The following is an 18157-nucleotide window of genomic DNA, read 5'->3' as shown; positions in this document are numbered from 1 at the left end:
GCTGAGAAGTTGCTACCATAACAAGCCATTTGAATGAGAAGCGTACAGAAGAGAGTGAGAGAAAGTGATAATTAGCAGCCCATACCAAACATAAAAGAACTAGAGTGGTATATCTCAGAATAAAATCAAATAAATGGCTAGAAACTGCCTTTAGTAAGGCAGTTGCGTTCCTGAACTTTCCATGTCTTCAGAACAAAGGGTCAACATACACGGGCTGAGCTGACCCAGAGCAGTTTCAATTTTATCGTGACTCCCTGAATGTTGTTCATTTGCTACATTGCAAATAATGGTTCCTTTTTGTCACCACGAGAATAACAGTGACACCAAAATACTTCTCATGCCATTCAGTGCAAGTCACTGCAGTGAGTTTGTTCCGACCTCTACTTAGTTCTTCTGTCCCAAATGCAGCAATATTTCCATGGTTTCCGTGGTTATCCTCCTTGTTCCGAGTTGCACAACTACTTTGTTTACAGTTTATTTCTTCTAGCTGGAAACAAATGACTCCGATGAGGCACCCCGGCCCTTCCTCATTCACTGAAGCCCAGGCGAAGCTCGCAAGGAAGGCGATGTTTGCTACCATCTGCTGGTGAAGTAGAGCTGGGGACATGACAGACTTGATTTTGTGCATTGCTTGAACCTTTAACAAGAATCTGCTGATCCATTTGAGTAATATTCATATAGACGGTTTGGTGGGGGGGTTTAAAAAATACTGATTTTTTTTGTTGAGGAACAAAAACTAGCAGAGGATGATGTGCTATACACAATGAAAAATAGAGAGAGAGGGAGAAAGAGATTCAAGCTCTCTAAAGATGTGCAAATCTATGCTAAAGATCCTAAAGCAAGAACTTTGAGGAGATGTGGAGCTATAGAAATCCCAGAAATATAATGACAGGAAGAAAATATTGATCTATCATCATGGCTCAAGGAAATAAAGCTCTGAGACTGCTGCTGGAATTAATAGTTAAGTAATCACTTCAAAAAGTACTTGCTTCTATGGCAGTAGCTCCCAAATTAGGCATCATAATCCCAGAAGTGGTTGTGTTACTGTGAAGTGATGTTCAGCATTACTGAGACAAGTATTTGGGGTCACAGATTGTTACAGGACTCTGAACGTTGTACAGAGGGAAGGGACTTCATTAAACTCCTTCGATGTGCATCCAGAAGTGACAAATATACAAAATGTGAGTTTGCACTCACAAGCAGGGAAAATAAAGAGACATGTCACACATGCTTGTGAACCTTCAACAAAGTTCACAGAAGCTGATAAGCAGGTAGCTGGTGTATATATTGGAATATTCTTTAAAATCAAAGTAAAAACAAAAAACTTTTAAAATTAAAACTGAGAGCAATAGAAGTTTCTGATTTTTTTTCCCAAGGAAGTTAGATTTGCAAGTGTTTAGCAGCTCTATATTTACCAGTTAGAAACCATGATTACTGTTCAAGCAGAAATGTACTGTTCTATAAGCCGAAAACAAGGCCCAAGTAAAGAACAGGCTGAAATTTTTCCCCAAAAGTTCTGAGCCTCCTCATCTCCACTGCTTCCACAGCTTTAACAGGATCTGGGGAGCAAATCAGCTCCTTGGACCAATGCAAGACCTTACAGTGAATTCAACCCCAAATAATCCATTACAGTATGTGCCATATTCATGCTGTCCTCCTATTGCACTGTGTTTTCAGGTGCCATTACATGAGGATGATATTTGACACCACTTTACTGTCCTTTCTGCACATGGTCTGGTCCTTTATTTTTATGCACTAAATCCATAGATCAGCCTGTTTCTGCTTGTACTGTATTTATTGTTGTGGGTTTCGATGCTGGGGGTGTACTTAGGAACTATGGCAACAAAGTAGTAACAGACAGTTCAGTAATGTGCACTTACTCTTGCTGAAGAGAGCAGACAACTGTAGCTCTATGCAAGCCTAACTGAGGTTTCCAAAGCAGCAACAGGGGAGGTTAATCTGAGCCAGAAAAGCTGTGTGCTGCTGCCCACTTCCCACGCCTCCCACCCCACCTCCCCACCAGTCCTTTTCATGCTGACACACTGTGTTCAACTTGCTGCAGAGAGAAAATGAGCACTAAGCCCCTGGTGTTTCTGCTTTCCTTATCACAGATATTGCCCACTTCGTAAGATTTGAAGGTTGCTCCCACATCCTTAGGGAGGGGTTTACATCATTATTTCTTAACAGCCTTCCAGGCGACAGGTCCCTGCCCCAACGGCTGTAACTGCCAGGGATTCAGGGCCATTGTGCAGCTTTCCAAAGTTGGCAACAATGCACGTTCGGGTTAGGATCCAACTGACTGCAAAGCTGCCCCCAGCTCATTTATCTGTCCATGTCAGGGAGATAAAGTGCAGCATCATTTGGCACGAAAGCTCCCAGTTAGGTTGATCCCCATCAAGTGAACTTCCTGGCCTTGAATAGAAAGCCACAAACCAGCAGTTTTTGCTGCTTTCTCCCATACAGTTCAGACAGGATTCAACAAAGCCAAACACCAACAGTAAGAGAAAATCAATAGGATTCAAGCATAGCTAAGCCTTCATGAGCAAACACATTCTGTAACTAAATCTGCTAGCATCCTGTGAATTGCATTTATCTAAGCAGCATGTTGTCTGTTCACAGGTTAGGAAATGAGTGGTAGGAGTTTGTAGGTATATCAATAGTTGCATGATCTTGTTATCTGTTCTAAAGCCAGAGATAGGACACAAAGAGGCACAACAAAAGACTCCCCAAATGTTAGCAGCAACTGATTGAAAATGCAACAGTAATTCAAGTGAGCAAAACCTGAAAAGCCCTTGGAAGAGGGATTCTGCCCAAGCTGATAGCAGCTGCAGTCTGATTTTTGTAACTCATGCGCATCTCAGATTACTCAGCCCTTTGCTCTGCTGGCCAGCTACACACCTGTCAACAGATAGAGAAGTACCAGCAGCCTGTTCTCCAAGGAGCAGGGAAATGAGCAGAGGCAGTGACACAGAGAGGTGAGAAAGATCAGCCCAGTTCCCTACTTCAGGCTTTATAATAAAGATGTTCCCAGTTTATAGTAGTGATTTTTCTTGCTTTGGCCTTCAGTCATTGGTGCCTGTGGGAACAGCCACATTCAACTCAGTCTCTTTCGCTTGTCAACTTGAGCCCTTTTCAGCTGTCACTTCTCTCTAGTTGTCCTGTGTCCATACCCTTCCCACTTCTAATTAAACTTGTTTTTCAATGTTTCAAAACAATGTATTGCAAAAGCAGTGGGGTTTATGCTCCACAGATTGAAACATCTGGAACAGGAATACTGTGGCTTTTTCATTAAAATACCATAGAAATTAATATTTTCCAGATAATTTAAATAAGGTGAAATACTTTTCACCAATACTTCAAATCAGAAATTATTTTCTAAGGGAAACAAACACTGCCACTGCATAGCATAGGGTAGAAAGGTAACAATTTGAGACAGAACTTGCTCTGTTCCTCCCAGCCCCAAGACACCTGCTACAGAGTTGCCACAGGATCCTCATCCCACCACACCATGCAAGAATCATCTGCTGGTCATGCTGTTCTATGTGGAAAAGCAGAACATGTCAGCGTTATCTGCAGACTGGGTCGCTTACTCTTGAAGAAAAAGACTTAGCAACCTGTAAGGAGACATCTCCATCCTCCCTCCTCCAGTAGTGATGTGACCTCATTCAGCTTTAAAGGATTTAAATTAACTTGCAATACCAGTGCTCTTCTGGCTGACACAAGGACATAGGCAAAGTGAGGTTGTGGGGATACAGTCTTTCATTAGCTTCCTACTGTCAAAATAGAAGGTCTATGCACCTGAAACCATGTCAGATTTTTTCCAGCTGCAATAGCTGGCCAATAAAATACACTTACTCCTTCCACAAAGCTTTCCCTAAATTAACTTTGCATTATGTAAGCTCTACTGCAAAACCTTCTCTTCTGCTGGCCTGGCGTCCCATCTTGTTCTGTTCATATAATTGTGCCTACTTTCTTACCTATTTTTTATTTAGTTCATCAATAAATGTACTATATTTTACTGTTAAAGTTATACTGTACTACAGGGGTCTTTTAGCTTTTAGTTTTAAGCATTTACTTATGTTTGCAGATTTCACATATCAAATAATTTAAATTATTCAAATAAGAGAAGAGCTGGAGAAAAAGAAAAGGCGTGCTAAGGTGCACTTTTCAGTACTTGCCAGCTTCTTCCAGAGGCACTTACTATAATGTAATCATGTCTAACATAAATGATCACTGAAATGCAACATGCAGCTGGGTTATATTTGCATCCCTATTTGCTGTTCCAAGAGTCCATGAGCCAGGTAAGATCCAGGATCCTTTTCCATTTTAATTCTCTCTTTTAAGTGCCCTGCAATCTAAAGGCAGAGAGTTCTAAGTCCTGATATAAAGGAAGAAAAATCTTTAACACACAATTAGCAAGCACAAGTAAAGCCTTTTTTTGTTGTGTTGAAATGGTCTTTTCATTGCTAGCTAATAAATACATATTTGGGAATCTAAGTTTTCCTAATAAACAGGGAAACTGAAGCAGTATTATCAAAAAACCCTCCCTGAGAGAGAGAGCACCTGGTTAAATTAATTTCACATGAATTTTACTCCAAACACACTTTGCCCTGGTTGACAGGTTTTTATTTAGTGCATGGTGCTACATATAGCACAGGTCTGGCTGGGACCACACTGTACCAGCCCCTTTAAAGACCTTCTAATAACAGCTTCTAGGCAGTGTCAACCTCACAAGTCAAGAGAAAAGACAGGTCCAAGACTGAGAAAATTATACAGCAAAGATATATTACAACTACTTACACCACATAATGAATCATGGACAGCTAAAGCACAAGGAATTACTCTGGCACTGTATCTAGATATTCATAATTGCCTCACATCTGAAAGGCTTAATAACAGACAGAGATGAGGTTCTTACAGTAACTGCTCTGTAAGTAACAAATTATAGAAGGAAGCTTTTAAAGCAACCCTTCAGAAGATAGTATCTGTTCTCTCAGCTGCATTACAGTGAAAGCACACACTCCCAGAAGAGAAAGGAAAGGCAAGGAACCTGTTCCCATAATCATCCCAACCATGCCAGTCTCTTCAAGACAAGGTGGGAATCTGTGTCTCAAAGAGGTGAAGATGTGAGATGAATTGATGAATGGGACAAGGAGCTGATGTGCAAAGCATTTCTGACTTCTACCAAATTCTATCACAACCCCAGCCCAAGTATTATCATGCATCTAAGGGTTTTTTTTTTTAGTCTCTTATTGTAGAGGTGCATTGTACTCTAACGTACACATTTTACAAATGCTTAGAAGCCCTAAATTATCCAGGAAGCTTGAAAGCTCTCCTCAAACAGTGTCTCTTCCTCACAGAAATGAGTAGATTATGTTTACATATCTCTCTAGGTTTGCTGTTAATATAAATAAGTGGCATTTCCAGACCAGAATAAGAACAATGACTATGAATTTTGCTATTGTAAAAGTCAAATGAGAACAACTTTAAAATGCAACAAGTAAGCTATTCTCTAGAACCAGATCCATTTAGTCTAATTCCAACCAGTGTGCATATGCTGCATTGCAGTGCAATTCCCTTAAAACATTTTTGCTCCCCTTAAAACATCTCAAACATGGCCTAAGGTTAGGAGAAATGTTTAGAAGCACATTTTATGGTGCCATCAACCTTTTTACTTTATGAATATCTGAGCTTACCTTCCATGTGGCGGAGGGGCAGGCTGCCAAGGTGAAGGTTACTTTCTCTGTCACTACATTGAAGGTGACACGGAACATGGTTTATATTCCAGTGGCCTCAGACCAGGGCAGAAATCTTCAGTGACGGTCACACTGCTCACTTGTGTGCATGCTGCAGGCTTCTGTCACACCACACTATACATTCAGATACCCCATAACGTTATGATCGAAGCTGAAGCCTGAAACAGCTGTAAGGGTCCAGCTTTTCCCAGCAGCCCTGCTCCTGTGTGTCAGGACTAATCAGATTAGCAGGTCTTACTTGTCTGAGTTGGGACTAACAGGTTAGCAGAACAGTTTGAGTGGGGGAAGGGAGCAGAAAAGAAATCAAATTAGGGCATTTACTAAGCAGCTGAGATTTCCTTCCTGCTTGCCATTGTCTCTTTACAGGACTCACACAGAGCCAAGACAATGCACCACAAAAATGCAGCTTTGTTTTAGAGTAGCTCTTTGTATAGGAGAATTTCTCTAACTTTGCCTTGATTTGATTCGTTTTTGATTGCCAACAATCACCAAGAGGAGAGCTCTCCCAGAGCAGCCTGGATGTCGTGCAGATAAACAAGTCACAGACAGAAAAGGCATGTATTGTGCTTTTTTCATCCCACACAACCCACCAAGGCTACACACTGGCTGTGCCAGGAGATCAGTCACACACTCTGTTCTGCACAGTGCTAGATAACAAGATTCACAGATGGTCTAATCTGAAGGCTAAGGCAAAAGGGTGAAAGGGACGGGACAGGACAGGACAGGACAGGACAGAAAAGGTATGACCTTAGGATCCTCAGCCTGCTTCAGAGTACTTTTTCCACATCTTTTACTGAGACAGATTTACCCTCATGGAAAGGAAAATTCAAACGAAGAAAGGAAAAAGAGAAACTATGCATGATATCCACAATTAATAGTGTTTGACTGCATGCATAGACTGTGCTACTGGATGTGGGATATGCTGCCCAAGGGAGACACTTCCCTCATGGGCACAGCAGGTACAGTCATCTCTCACTGACACCGTCACATCGTAGCACCAAAATGTAAAGAACAGACTTAGCTTGGGTAACTTGTCTTTTATCTACACTTATCTTTTCAAAAATAGGTCTCTAGTTCATTAGTCACCTAATTTTCTACCCTGCCAATAGAGAAACATAGGTGTGATCAATTGTCTGAAACTTTCCCATTACTGGAAGGAGGGAGTGTACGTACTGACATTTCAGAATGCTGATGTGACCTGAGATTAATATTGAAAACTTCTGCTGAGTGTTGAGACTGAGTTCAAAGATGCATTGATGTTCTCCTACTTGCTCTGTAAGTCTGGTCTGTGGCTCTAGACAGATGTACACTCCTGAATGAGGAGGCCATCAAAATGCCATGAATATGTTTCCTTCTACTAGTCAGTAACTGTACCATGAGTAACCATTTTGCAATATTGGAAAGAAGCCAGACTTTAAACCCTTTATTCTTACCAACAAATACCTTACTCATACAAAAGTTACACTGACATTGGACAGATTAGACTCACCAAGGGGAGTCATAAGTGTATTGACAATCTGACTGGGCAAAAATTCATTTGTTCCAATAATATAAGTCCTGTGGCCAGAAAAAGCCAAGCACCATGCAAGAGGCAAGGAATGCTCCAAACCTGTAGATGACAGCATATGGCTGGATTCATGCACATAAGGGCCTGCACTGGCAAAAATTAAGCCCACATTATTTACAGGGTACAAAAGCCACATCACAAAACCATTATTAGAAATCCTAACAAGGGAACCCCATAGCTCAACTCCAAGTACCAGGATCTTTTCCAAGAAGTTCAACAAACCAAACAGCTGGTGTTCAATTATCTTCAACATGAATGCAATAGAAAAGGGGCCTACATAGGTATACAGATATATATGCTGTCACTTCAGCCAGGTTTAACTGGACAGACAGAAGTAATCTGTTTCTGTGATTAGGCCATAAGGAAGCTTTGTTATTTTCATTTAGATAAAATAAAATTAATCTCCCTGTAAATAATATACTGATAGTAACCATATTTGTGTATTTCTAAAGAGACTCATGCACAGTGAAAAGTGTTTCTTTCCACAACTGACTTCTTACTGTCTGCTTTCATTTACTTGTCTCTTTAGGTTCTTTTAGGACTATTCAGGCACCAGTTGATGTAGGAGAGACAAAATAACATGAACTATCTTCTTTCTATCTTTCTAATTTAGTAAAAGCTATTTTTACTTTCTTTAAGGTGTATGTTTATGGAGAATCTAATGGAGAAAGATTTTGGGGTTTTTTTGTGAGAAAAGATAGAGTTTCCAAGACTGGAAACTGTTTTCTGTGTGCTAATGATGCTGTTGCTCCTGTGTGAGATAGTTGTTGCAGAAAGTCAGGCTCAGGTTGAGACAGGTCCTCTGGTAGTTTGTGCCACAATGGCAGAGAACTCTGGGGGATGAAAATCCGTAGCACGACAAATGTGGTTTTTTGGCTGATATGGTCTTAGTGCCCACTGTGCTGCTGAGCACAGATTGGTAGTTGTTTCTGATTTTAATCAAAGCAACAACCTCATAACTCCAGAAAATTGTCAATAGTCAGGATATAAGGTCATTACAGATGCATAGCCACATCTAACTAGTTCCCTCTTCCCAAGAAAAAGAACACAGGGCATGTTAAACTGTTTTTTAGAAGAAGATGTCTTTGTGAGATACTGTTACAAAAGAAAGCAAAAGTATTTATAAATTTGTAAAGAGCTCTTGACACATAACTCATTGCCTATAGCACCTCTTTTTAAAATCATTTTCCAACCACCTTTTCCTAGATCTCAATCATACAGATTAAATCTCAAACAGGAACCACATTCAATTTCCACCTTTGCACAGCAAAATATTTAGCCCAAGATCATCACCTCTGAAAAGGGTCACTGGACATTGTCATGGTACAAAAAACAAAAAATAAGCCCAAAATATGAAACCTCCAAAATATATATGTCCAGTCCATAGACCTTTTCTTCCTTTCCACTCCACTATCCTTCAGTTTCTCCCTGCTTCTTGCTCTCCTGTTACTTTATTAGATATATTTTTCATGTCTAGTTATCATTTGCACTATAAGCTTCCCAGAGCAATACTTGATTTATTGTACATACACGCCCAAACTTATGCCTGAGTACTAGCAGAGTGCCATAAGAACAAGTACATTGTAAACTAAGGAAGTCAACACGAAGAAAAGCCAGTGCTGAGATCAATCAGCCAGAACAACTGCCTGAAGATGTTCAGAAAAAATTATTCCTCAGACACATTTTCAATGTGTGTCAATCCAAAGACATGCATAATACACACGTTTAAAACAAGTACTCTTTTAATATGCTGGAAACACTGACTTAGCAAATTGTACATTCAAATTTGAAACTTCATGACAAATGCTATTTTATTAATTAAGAATTAATTAAACATTAATTTAAACACTCATTCAAAGCTACTCACACACTCAGAATGCAGCACTTTCAAACAATCATCACAGATTTTCAGGCTGCTGTTAGACAAAAAATAGATATAAATGGAAGATGGGCCAAAGCAAAATAATACTTTTTGTGTTAGTGTATGGGGTTTTAGTCAAATATGAAGAGGAAACTAATAGAAGGTAAGCTATAAATGTCATGCCTCATTTTATGAATCTGATCATGACAGAGTAAATAATTGCACATCTTCATATCACCTCGGAAAAACACTCAACACATGCCCAATGCATTTTGATTGCCAGTCAGTATGGATAAGATAAACTTCAGGTTTAATTTATCCTTACGGACATTGCCATTAGCTCTCAAGTATTTCACAGGTCTGTTAGCCTAACATTTCAGAACTGTGACCTAATGGAGAATGACAGGTTCTACATTCTCTGTGGAAAAATGTATGGGTAAACCTGCCTCAATAAATTTCCCATCTCTTTGGCTCTTAAACTGTAAAATCAGTTTTGATTCTACAACACAGTGAATCAGAAAAAGATGAAGATCCTAAATGAGAATCTGCTCCTTGGCTTGTCTTCCAAGGAAGACAGTGTGTCTGCTCTATTATTCTACTAATTGCACTGCTGTACTGGGAGTTCCTGCTTTGAAGGAAAGGCTTTTTGAATTCAATAGCTCCTTCTGGTGGTCTGAAAGAAAATGCTTTGTTACAGTCAGCTCACAGTAATGCAGGGTCAATGCACCATTCATTGAGTAAATCATATGTATCTGCAACAGCTAGAAGTTATACTGTGGGTAAAATGGCATGTTTCAATAAACATTGACTTTATGATTCAAGAAATATGTCATGCCAAGTATATTCTTAATAACTGTTGTAAAGGAGGCAAGGTTTCTAGGAAATCCTCCTTTCCTCCCATTCCACCACAATATTGCTGCAAATTTTCTTCCATATGGTAACTAAAGAAACACTAAGAAAGGTGATTGAATGCAAAGTGGCAGAAGTCACAATTCTGGGCTGCTGGCTCATCAAGTTTAAGAGAAGTCCCTAATGAAGTATTTGGCAAGGCACATCTCAGAGCCAGTCATTCTTATTTTGAACTAATGATCAAGTTTAAAGTGAGGGATTTGATCCAAACCTTGCTTGAGCAATAGTAATGTGCATGTGGTTAGGCTCAAGGACACCACCTTCAAGAGGGGAAAATGCATTGAAAAGTCTCTGATCAACAGACTTTGAGATGCTCAAGAGCTTCATTGTTTTCCTTTCCCCTTCAGAACGTCCAGTGTTAGGATAGATACTATCTCCTAGGCTCACCTCTTAAAGAGCAACAGCCAGAGAACATTTGCAAGGAATGCGTTCTGTCCTAGGCAGTCTCAGTAACATTGCGTCATTCCCCAGCTGTACAAACAAAACATTGTCTCGGGAGTTAAAAGCAGCACTCCCAGCCTTGGGTCTGAACGATGCATTGTTCTTAATTAACAAAATTCACTGGCAGGGTGCTACAGTGTATTTCCTATCTGATGGTCCTTTTAAGACTTACCTGGTAAGACATTCATGGCTGCAGTCAGAGAAGATCTTTCACATCCTACCTCCAGTAGGGTACTCTGGATAAAACTCCACTCAGGTAGACCCCTGTTGCCTTTGAATCTGCTTAACTGAAGTGCCAAGCAGAGTTTCAAGTTAAACCGACGTTATTCAAAAATATAACTGAGTTACCATCTGCCCACTCTTTCACCAAATTTTATACTTGGCAAAATCTAAGGTCTTACAAAATTAATAAGACAGGTGTTTAAATGAACTTTAAAACCACAACACATATCTTTCTAATACAATTTCATGTAAAATATTTATAATCCAGATTTTATTCAAAGCCAACACAGTATAAACTAAAGTGAAACAAATATATTTTTGCCCAAATATATATACATATAAAAAAGGTACTAATGGCAAAAAGAAAACCCAAAAATCAGAATCTAAACAATAAAATCAGTATTTCTAATTTATATCTCTTTCTAGTCAACAGCCCTCATTGATGTCAGGGTGAATTTTAGAAAATGGCCTGATTGGTATCATCACTGAGTTGCCAAAGGAAACCTAATCTCACACATTAAAAAGGGATTATTATTTATCTTCATATTTGGTCTAGAGCCTACTCAGAATGCTGGGGGAATATTGTTTTGGAGTTGGCTGCTGATGCTCTACTACCAAGTGATTCAACTTTTCTGAACGTTTCAGCATTAGCTGTTATTCAGTACAAAGGGCGCTTCGCATTATGCCATCAGCAGGGATGTTCCTGAACAGGGGCAGTAGAAAGAAAAAGACAGAGAAGCCATCTCTGGGAGAGGCAGGGAATGGTTCTGTGCCAGGACATATCTTCTCCCTTTCTCGTTGGCACATGTGAGGTTTGTATCTCTGGGACATTGGAAGACAAGTGAGGGAAGTTTGGAAGGAAAAAACTTGCAGCAGAGTGCCTTGTGCTAGTTAGGACTTACTTTGTGAACACTGAAGAACTGTGCAGTTCTAAGGGAGAGCCTTGTGAAAGTGGAAGAGTTAGAGGAAGGAAAAAGTGTGTCAGGATTCCATGTAAATAACTGCAGAGCTTTAGCTGGGGGATGAGCATGTCAAACTAGATTCTCTGTTTATTGTGCACATTTTCAATTGACTCTAACCTAACTTTTAATTACAATGTGTATGAAAGTAGCACACGAGCCCTAGCGAACAATTAGGGACCCATCCCTCTCCATTAGAGACTGTACATCCACAAAGCAAGAGAAATCTCTGTCTCCAGCAGCTTTCAGTGAATAAACACATAAAACCAAAACCAACCAAAATACCAAAGGCCTGAGTCTGCAGTAACTGTAAGAACACAGAAACAGACAGTGGACTTCAAAACAGAGGTCTGCCTAGCCAAGCGTTTCGATTTTAGGATAACCTTTGCTGGTCATTTGGGAAAAACTAAAGATATGGGCAAGTTTACTGTAGTTTTTTCGCACATTACTTGAGCTTTCAGCAATCTTCGCACAGGGACTTCCAAAGCCAAAGTGTCTTTGTATTTGGCAATATTGGATGGACCTTCTGATTTTGTCTGCTTCGTAAAACCATTGACATTTGTGGGTACTACAGTGTCTGTGCAGTAACAAGTTCTGTAACTGAATTATGGGAGTGCATAATAAAGTATTCAGCCTTGATTATTTTCTTGTCTGCATACCTGGTAATTTCAGTGGACACTAAATCACGTTTGTCTATTCCACCTCCACATGACATTCGTAACTCCATACATTACAGTCACTCCCTCACTCTGCTTATTCACTTCCAGCCTAAAGAGAAAAAGAGGCTGAGCTCATTTTTCTCATAGAGACACTCCTCTGTCCTAATACACATCTAATGACACAGAGGTCTGGAGCTAAAGGGCCAGATTATCTCTCCTGATTATCCCAAACTATTCCAAGAGCGGTGGCCAAGCCTGAGACCAATAGGTTTTGTTGCCCACACTGGGACACCCTACTCCTTTTAATTTTTCATTGAAAGATGTTTAATTGGTGTCACTGACATAATCGTTGTCTGATCCATCAGGTAATAAATCCAGATTATAGTTACCTCTCTATCATGAAAACTGACCATTTATTCATAACTCTTTGATTCCTTAATCAGTTATTTAACCACTTTGGTCCTTAAAGAGCTTCTGGTAAGACAGGAAACTATCAAGTGAATTTTGGAAAAGTATGTTTAACTATCTTAACTGTATCTTTTTCATGCAGTCATTGACTCCAGTACCATGCTATATTTATGAAGTCTGATTCCCACTATAAATCCACCACAGCACTTTTCTCCTATACTGAATTTACTTTTCTGTCCATCAAAGACACACCAGAGTGCAGGGGCAAAAAGTAAAATTCTGTTTAAAAAGATCATACAAAACCAGTCATCTAGATATAAAACAAACATGTATGATAATTCAAATGAGAGGAAACAAGCCATACGTTAACTGGGCAGCTGTTAAAGTGAGCTCAGTAACAAAACACATCACAGACTAGGGTTTTGTTCCTCTCCCTACTGCTGACCTGGTAGAGGAGTTAAAATAAGCCACTTTGCAACTTTGTGTTTCCCTCCCACTTCTTTCTGAAACCTTTTTGGAGGTCAGGATTCTTTCTTGTACAATGCCCTTCTGCTGTGGTGCTATGATGTTTAACTCAAGGCCATGAGCTTCAAACAGACTGAGCAGAAAGTCTCCTGTCCGTGTACATCCAAAAGTAGGTCCATGAGCTATGCTGTCATGTTGCTGAAGGGAGAGACACCCAGTGGGAAAAAAGGATTTGGTGAGGTGTAGGCTTGTGCTTTTTGACAGAATAACTTGCCTGTGGCCACAGAGGAAGTTTGTAGCAGCTACAGAGGGGAATCCAGACACCTCCTACTGCTCAGCTGAGTTCTTTGCCTGCAAGGCATTATTCCTTCCCTCCACAGCATGTGCAAGAGAGAACCTGTGTGTCAAAACAGCTCTATTCTGACACCAGACATCTGGTGTAATGTTCTTAGAAGGTTAATAATGCCACTAGCAGATGAAATAAGTAAATGACAGTATATATGTTAGAAAGATGACTGTAACCCTATGGAGAATTAATATGTCAAAGCACATTTATTTCATATCAGCTGAACTATAATCAACAGAAATGTTAACTCTTATTTGAACAAATTATTTCTATTACTTTGGAAAAGGTTTTTATCCTGCCTCTTCTAACATCACTTTTTCCACTGTCAGTGGTAGAAAAGGGTCTCTGGAAACATATTTCAGGCCAAAAAACATTAAGTATTCTAAATTCCTTTAAAAAGAACTAAACAAAAAAAATTTATGTAATTTCCTAAAACCTGATAACATTTTAAATGTATTAAGTATTATCAGGCACTGGCCCCTGGAATATGCCTATGGTTTGTTCCAGCTCAAGGACTAAGACTGGGGTATACAATTTGTTATTACAAAAGTGTTAAAGTAGGCACTAGGCACAAGAAGTTTGTATATAGAATTGACAAAACTGTGCAACTGGATGGCTTGGGATTGTTAACTGATAAGAAGATAGGTAATGGACTAATGATCAAGATGTCTGCAGGCCATCAAAGAACTACCAGAAGTTTACACAAGATACCTTTAGTGTGGCTTATCTCATCCATTAAAGTGGAAGTATGATAAGAGCAACAGACCAGAAAACATACTAGAATTTGGGTGCATAGTAAGTACATGGATAAAAATGTGCCACTAAAAATGTACAACAAACATATGTGATCGGGTAAATGATGATCTGCCTAAATATTTACAGAGAAGAAATCTGTCTCATGGTTGTTCAGATGTCCCTGGGAACAATTTGATCAGCAAAAGAAAGTTGCCTTTGCTACTTAACAGGCTGAATAAAAGAACCTGAGTGGTTGCATCAGTCCCCAAACTACTACTAATTTTGAGATAGGGATGTAAGTATAAAAGATTCTGGTAGCAAGTTATTTCCCATCCCTAGTGTAGATGCCATTTGCTGGAAATGCTGAAGAGCCTGGAGCAGCCTGAACTACCCCCAAAATGACAAAAACTGGGAATGAAAATCCAGTCATAGTTTCAACTTTGCTGTCCATACCAGATAATCGATACCTGGAAAAGGAGAATTGAGCTGCTGTGGCTTTTGGTCAAAGGTGTGTACAGTGTCCTCTGTGTTAGCAACAGGAAATGTGTAGGTGGGATAGTATTTATTGCTGTGTAATAAGATAGTGACTGTTGTGAGAGAGTTCAGTGCCCAGATATTCACATAAACAAGCAACACACAAACCATGTTAAATCTTATTTCTAATTTTCTACTCTTTTCTCAGCCCAAATGCAAATTTATTCTATCGTGCTTCACCTTTTCAGTGCTGTTCTTTGCTAATGTACACTGGGCCATCTCTCCAGGCCTCATTTATACCCCCAGATAATTTGCCTTGTGTCACATCCTTCTCCCTATTTTTCTGTCTGTTTCTTCCAACTTCTCAAATTGTTTTTCCTGCACACATTTTTCAGCATCTGAATGATGCTGAAGGATCTCATCGTCACTTTTCTTATAAGCCAGAAAAACTCCTTTCTGCTAGCTCAATTCACTTTTTATCCTCATCAGAAACATTTCCAGGATTGAGCCTCTTGCCATTCCTGCAGTGGTTGCATAACTACTCTTACTAGATACAAGAAGACAGGGTTTGACTTAAAGAAGATGTCCTAAATACAGCTGCACCACAAACGTGGATACATGTGCTATTTTCATCCCCACTGTGCAGCTCAGCTGGCAGTGACAGTCTCACAAGGCACAAACATAAATACACTCTGAACATTAAAGATCCTCTGATACTCTCTGCTGCTGTTACATTTGCTCTCACCAGCTGTGCATAGCAGTCATGAGAGAGTCTCTAGATCTCTCTCCTGTACTGTGCAATTCCACATACATCAGTACCTTTCCCAGCTCTCACTTCAGGGCACAAAATCTCGCATGTACCACTGCTGTGATGAAGTAAAATCACATGCTGGTACTTAGAAGTTTCAGGAAGGGCAAGACACAATAAAGACAAAACTCATATGGTTTATAGTTTGGCCAAATTAGTTTTGGAAAACCTTACTCTACAGTCTTACACAAAGAAAGTCACTGAGCTGGTGAAAGAATTCCTGTCACAGAACCAAACCCTGTGAAGACATTCCTGGTACAAGACAGTGAAACTATTTAGTACATCTGCTGGGTGTGAGAGACATCCCCTTCTTCCCTCCACCAGTAGATGTTTTGTACTGTTGTTTCCCAGAGCTTGTTTAAGTCATCATTACAGACATATGATGTCTGTTGTTCTACCAACCACTGTGTTCTTTGTCTTCATTACAAGAGGGAGGCTTAAGAAAGAAATTTGGTAGAAGGGTTTATTATACTCCTACAGACAGAGAGCAGAATTCCCAAACCTGCTTAAGCCATTCCCTGTATGATTTAAATCAGACTGATTTATCTTGTTCTTGGTTTTGTAATTCTTCAAAGACCATGGCAAGGATGCTGAGAGCATTTTGGCAGTCTGTAGCCTGCTCTGAATTAGGCTTGGAATTTCTCCTGCTGTTGCCTACTATTGTAACTTTCCCAGAAATTTTCACACCTCTATTTCTTTTCAAAGGAAAATCAGCTGCACTACAACTCTCCATTCTGCCATCAGCTGGTAAGAATACCCTGTTTGTCTTTATGTCAATAAAGACTTCTTGAAACCTCCTTGTCATGATAATAAAGCAATATATTCAAAACCAACAAGTCAGCCTTGAAAACTTGCAAGCAAGGCTGTGAGTTTGGCATGTGAACTGGTCTGTGAGAATGCTGAACTGCCTCAGCAAGAGCCAGCCCTGCAGAATCACTGCTCCTCCTGCTTCCACCTGCAGGACAGACAAAGAGTCCTTCAGATGCTCCTGTCATTGTAAAGACACAACATCCTGGGTTTCTTGAACCACACTGTAGGACAGAAATACAAAGACCTCTGCCGAGTGATTTCCGTGCCTGTTGGAGGCATTGAATACAGCACCACATCTCTCAATTCATTTACTCTTCTATCAGACCACATTTTCCCTTCCAGTGAACTCAAAAATATTACTGTATCAAATGCAATGCTCTGAACATATTTAATCTATCTAAAAGATGAACTTTCTTTAACTGAAGAGCTATTACTTTCTCAGGAAACATCCCCCACACCTCCATAGAAATATATTTAGTTATAATCCTACAGTTTAAAAAGCAAACACTAGCTGCAGGATTTTGAGGTATTGGTGAGGTTGTTAATTTGTTTATATGAGAATTTATTGATTCAAAAATCCTATAATCTGAAAAAGCCTAACAACCCTTGGATTACCCTGTAGCTTCCCAGTAATTTAGATTGCTGTGTAATGCTGTAATTTTGCAGTGTGAGAAACACAGTTTCAGTTTCTAACTGATCTGCATTGAATTAATTTTTAAAGTTGTTGAAGTATGCTCACATGATCACAGTAATTGAAAGAGCTTCAGGGGGAAGTAGATAGAGTTGGGAGTTAGTTCTGCCATCCCTGTGAGAGAAAAGATTTGTGCTTCCTCTTGAGTTACTCTAAGCTAGGAATACAAATCCTCAGAGCTCACATTAATGCAAGCCTGACTGACAACCCACCATTCAGAGCAACCATCTCAGATTTCTGCAATTAGCATGTGCTCTAAAATTTCTGATTCTTTAGGCTTGGTCTCTAATTTACATTTTGAAAAGGCTCCTAAGAATGAAGATGCCAAGACTGAGAAAATTCACTGCTCTTGAGACACATTCTGCATATCTGCAAGCTCAGTAAAAGTGTGTTTCTGTTAAAATCAATAGGATAAGTATCACATGGGAAAAAAATTATTCTTCTTACCAAGCTGGGAGTACTGAAGGCTTTCATGGTGAAACTCTGGAAAGAGACAAAAGAAACTAGTCAATGTACTGCAATAGGGACAGTGTATTAAATAATGCAGAAAGTTGCAGGCAGCACTTGCTAATCCCTGAAAATCTCTTCATGGCCTTAATAACAGCTTTTTATATGGAAAACTGTATATTCAAGAAGTCTACATGCAACTTAATCGCAGAAAAAAGAGAAAGCAGGGATATATTAGACATATCATCCCATCTGCTGCTAGTGACTGATTTTTCTCTTTGTCAAGGATTGCATTAGAAGACCCAAAAAATCAGATTATTTATTACTTATCCAGAGAGATTATTTCACATTTTAAGAACGTTTTCCTGAAGAATAGGAGGCTTGAAAATCAATGAGATACAATCTGTAAGCATCAGTGCCTGAATAGGTCCCATATTGGAATGCTGAAGCCAGCACACAATGGGTAAAACAATATTGCTGAGATCAGTTACTGACATTTTCATTATGGTTTAGACAAATGTCACACATTTAAAGTGCGACAATTGTGCTCTAGTTTGCCTGAATCTAAGATACAATTTGTGTTAGGTCACATTCTCAAC

General features: G+C 39.5%; 1 protein-coding gene across 3 annotated transcripts in view; it reads right to left on the bottom strand.

Moving 5' to 3' along the window:
* The window catches only part of SPATA13 (spermatogenesis associated 13), a 172158-nt gene that overhangs the window by 141974 nt on the left and 12027 nt on the right, over positions 1-18157 (bottom strand). Inside the window, exon 2 of one of the 3 annotated variants that reach the window (XM_064409195.1) lies at positions 17559-17594. In XM_064409195.1, coding sequence (XP_064265265.1) covers positions 17559-17585 — 27 coding nt within the window. In that variant the 5' untranslated portion in view covers positions 17586-17594. Of the gene's footprint in view, positions 1-5696; positions 6282-17558; positions 17595-18157 lie in introns of those variants that run through there. The other 2 variants (XM_064409194.1, XM_064409199.1) reach the window with 2 other exon arrangements.

The sequence above is a fragment of the Passer domesticus genome, chromosome 2, assembly GCF_036417665.1.
Source record: "Passer domesticus isolate bPasDom1 chromosome 2, bPasDom1.hap1, whole genome shotgun sequence".
NCBI lineage: Eukaryota > Metazoa > Chordata > Aves > Passeriformes > Passeridae > Passer > Passer domesticus.
Note: the sequence above shows the minus strand (reverse complement) of the source record. Positions and strands in the feature narration are given on the sequence as shown.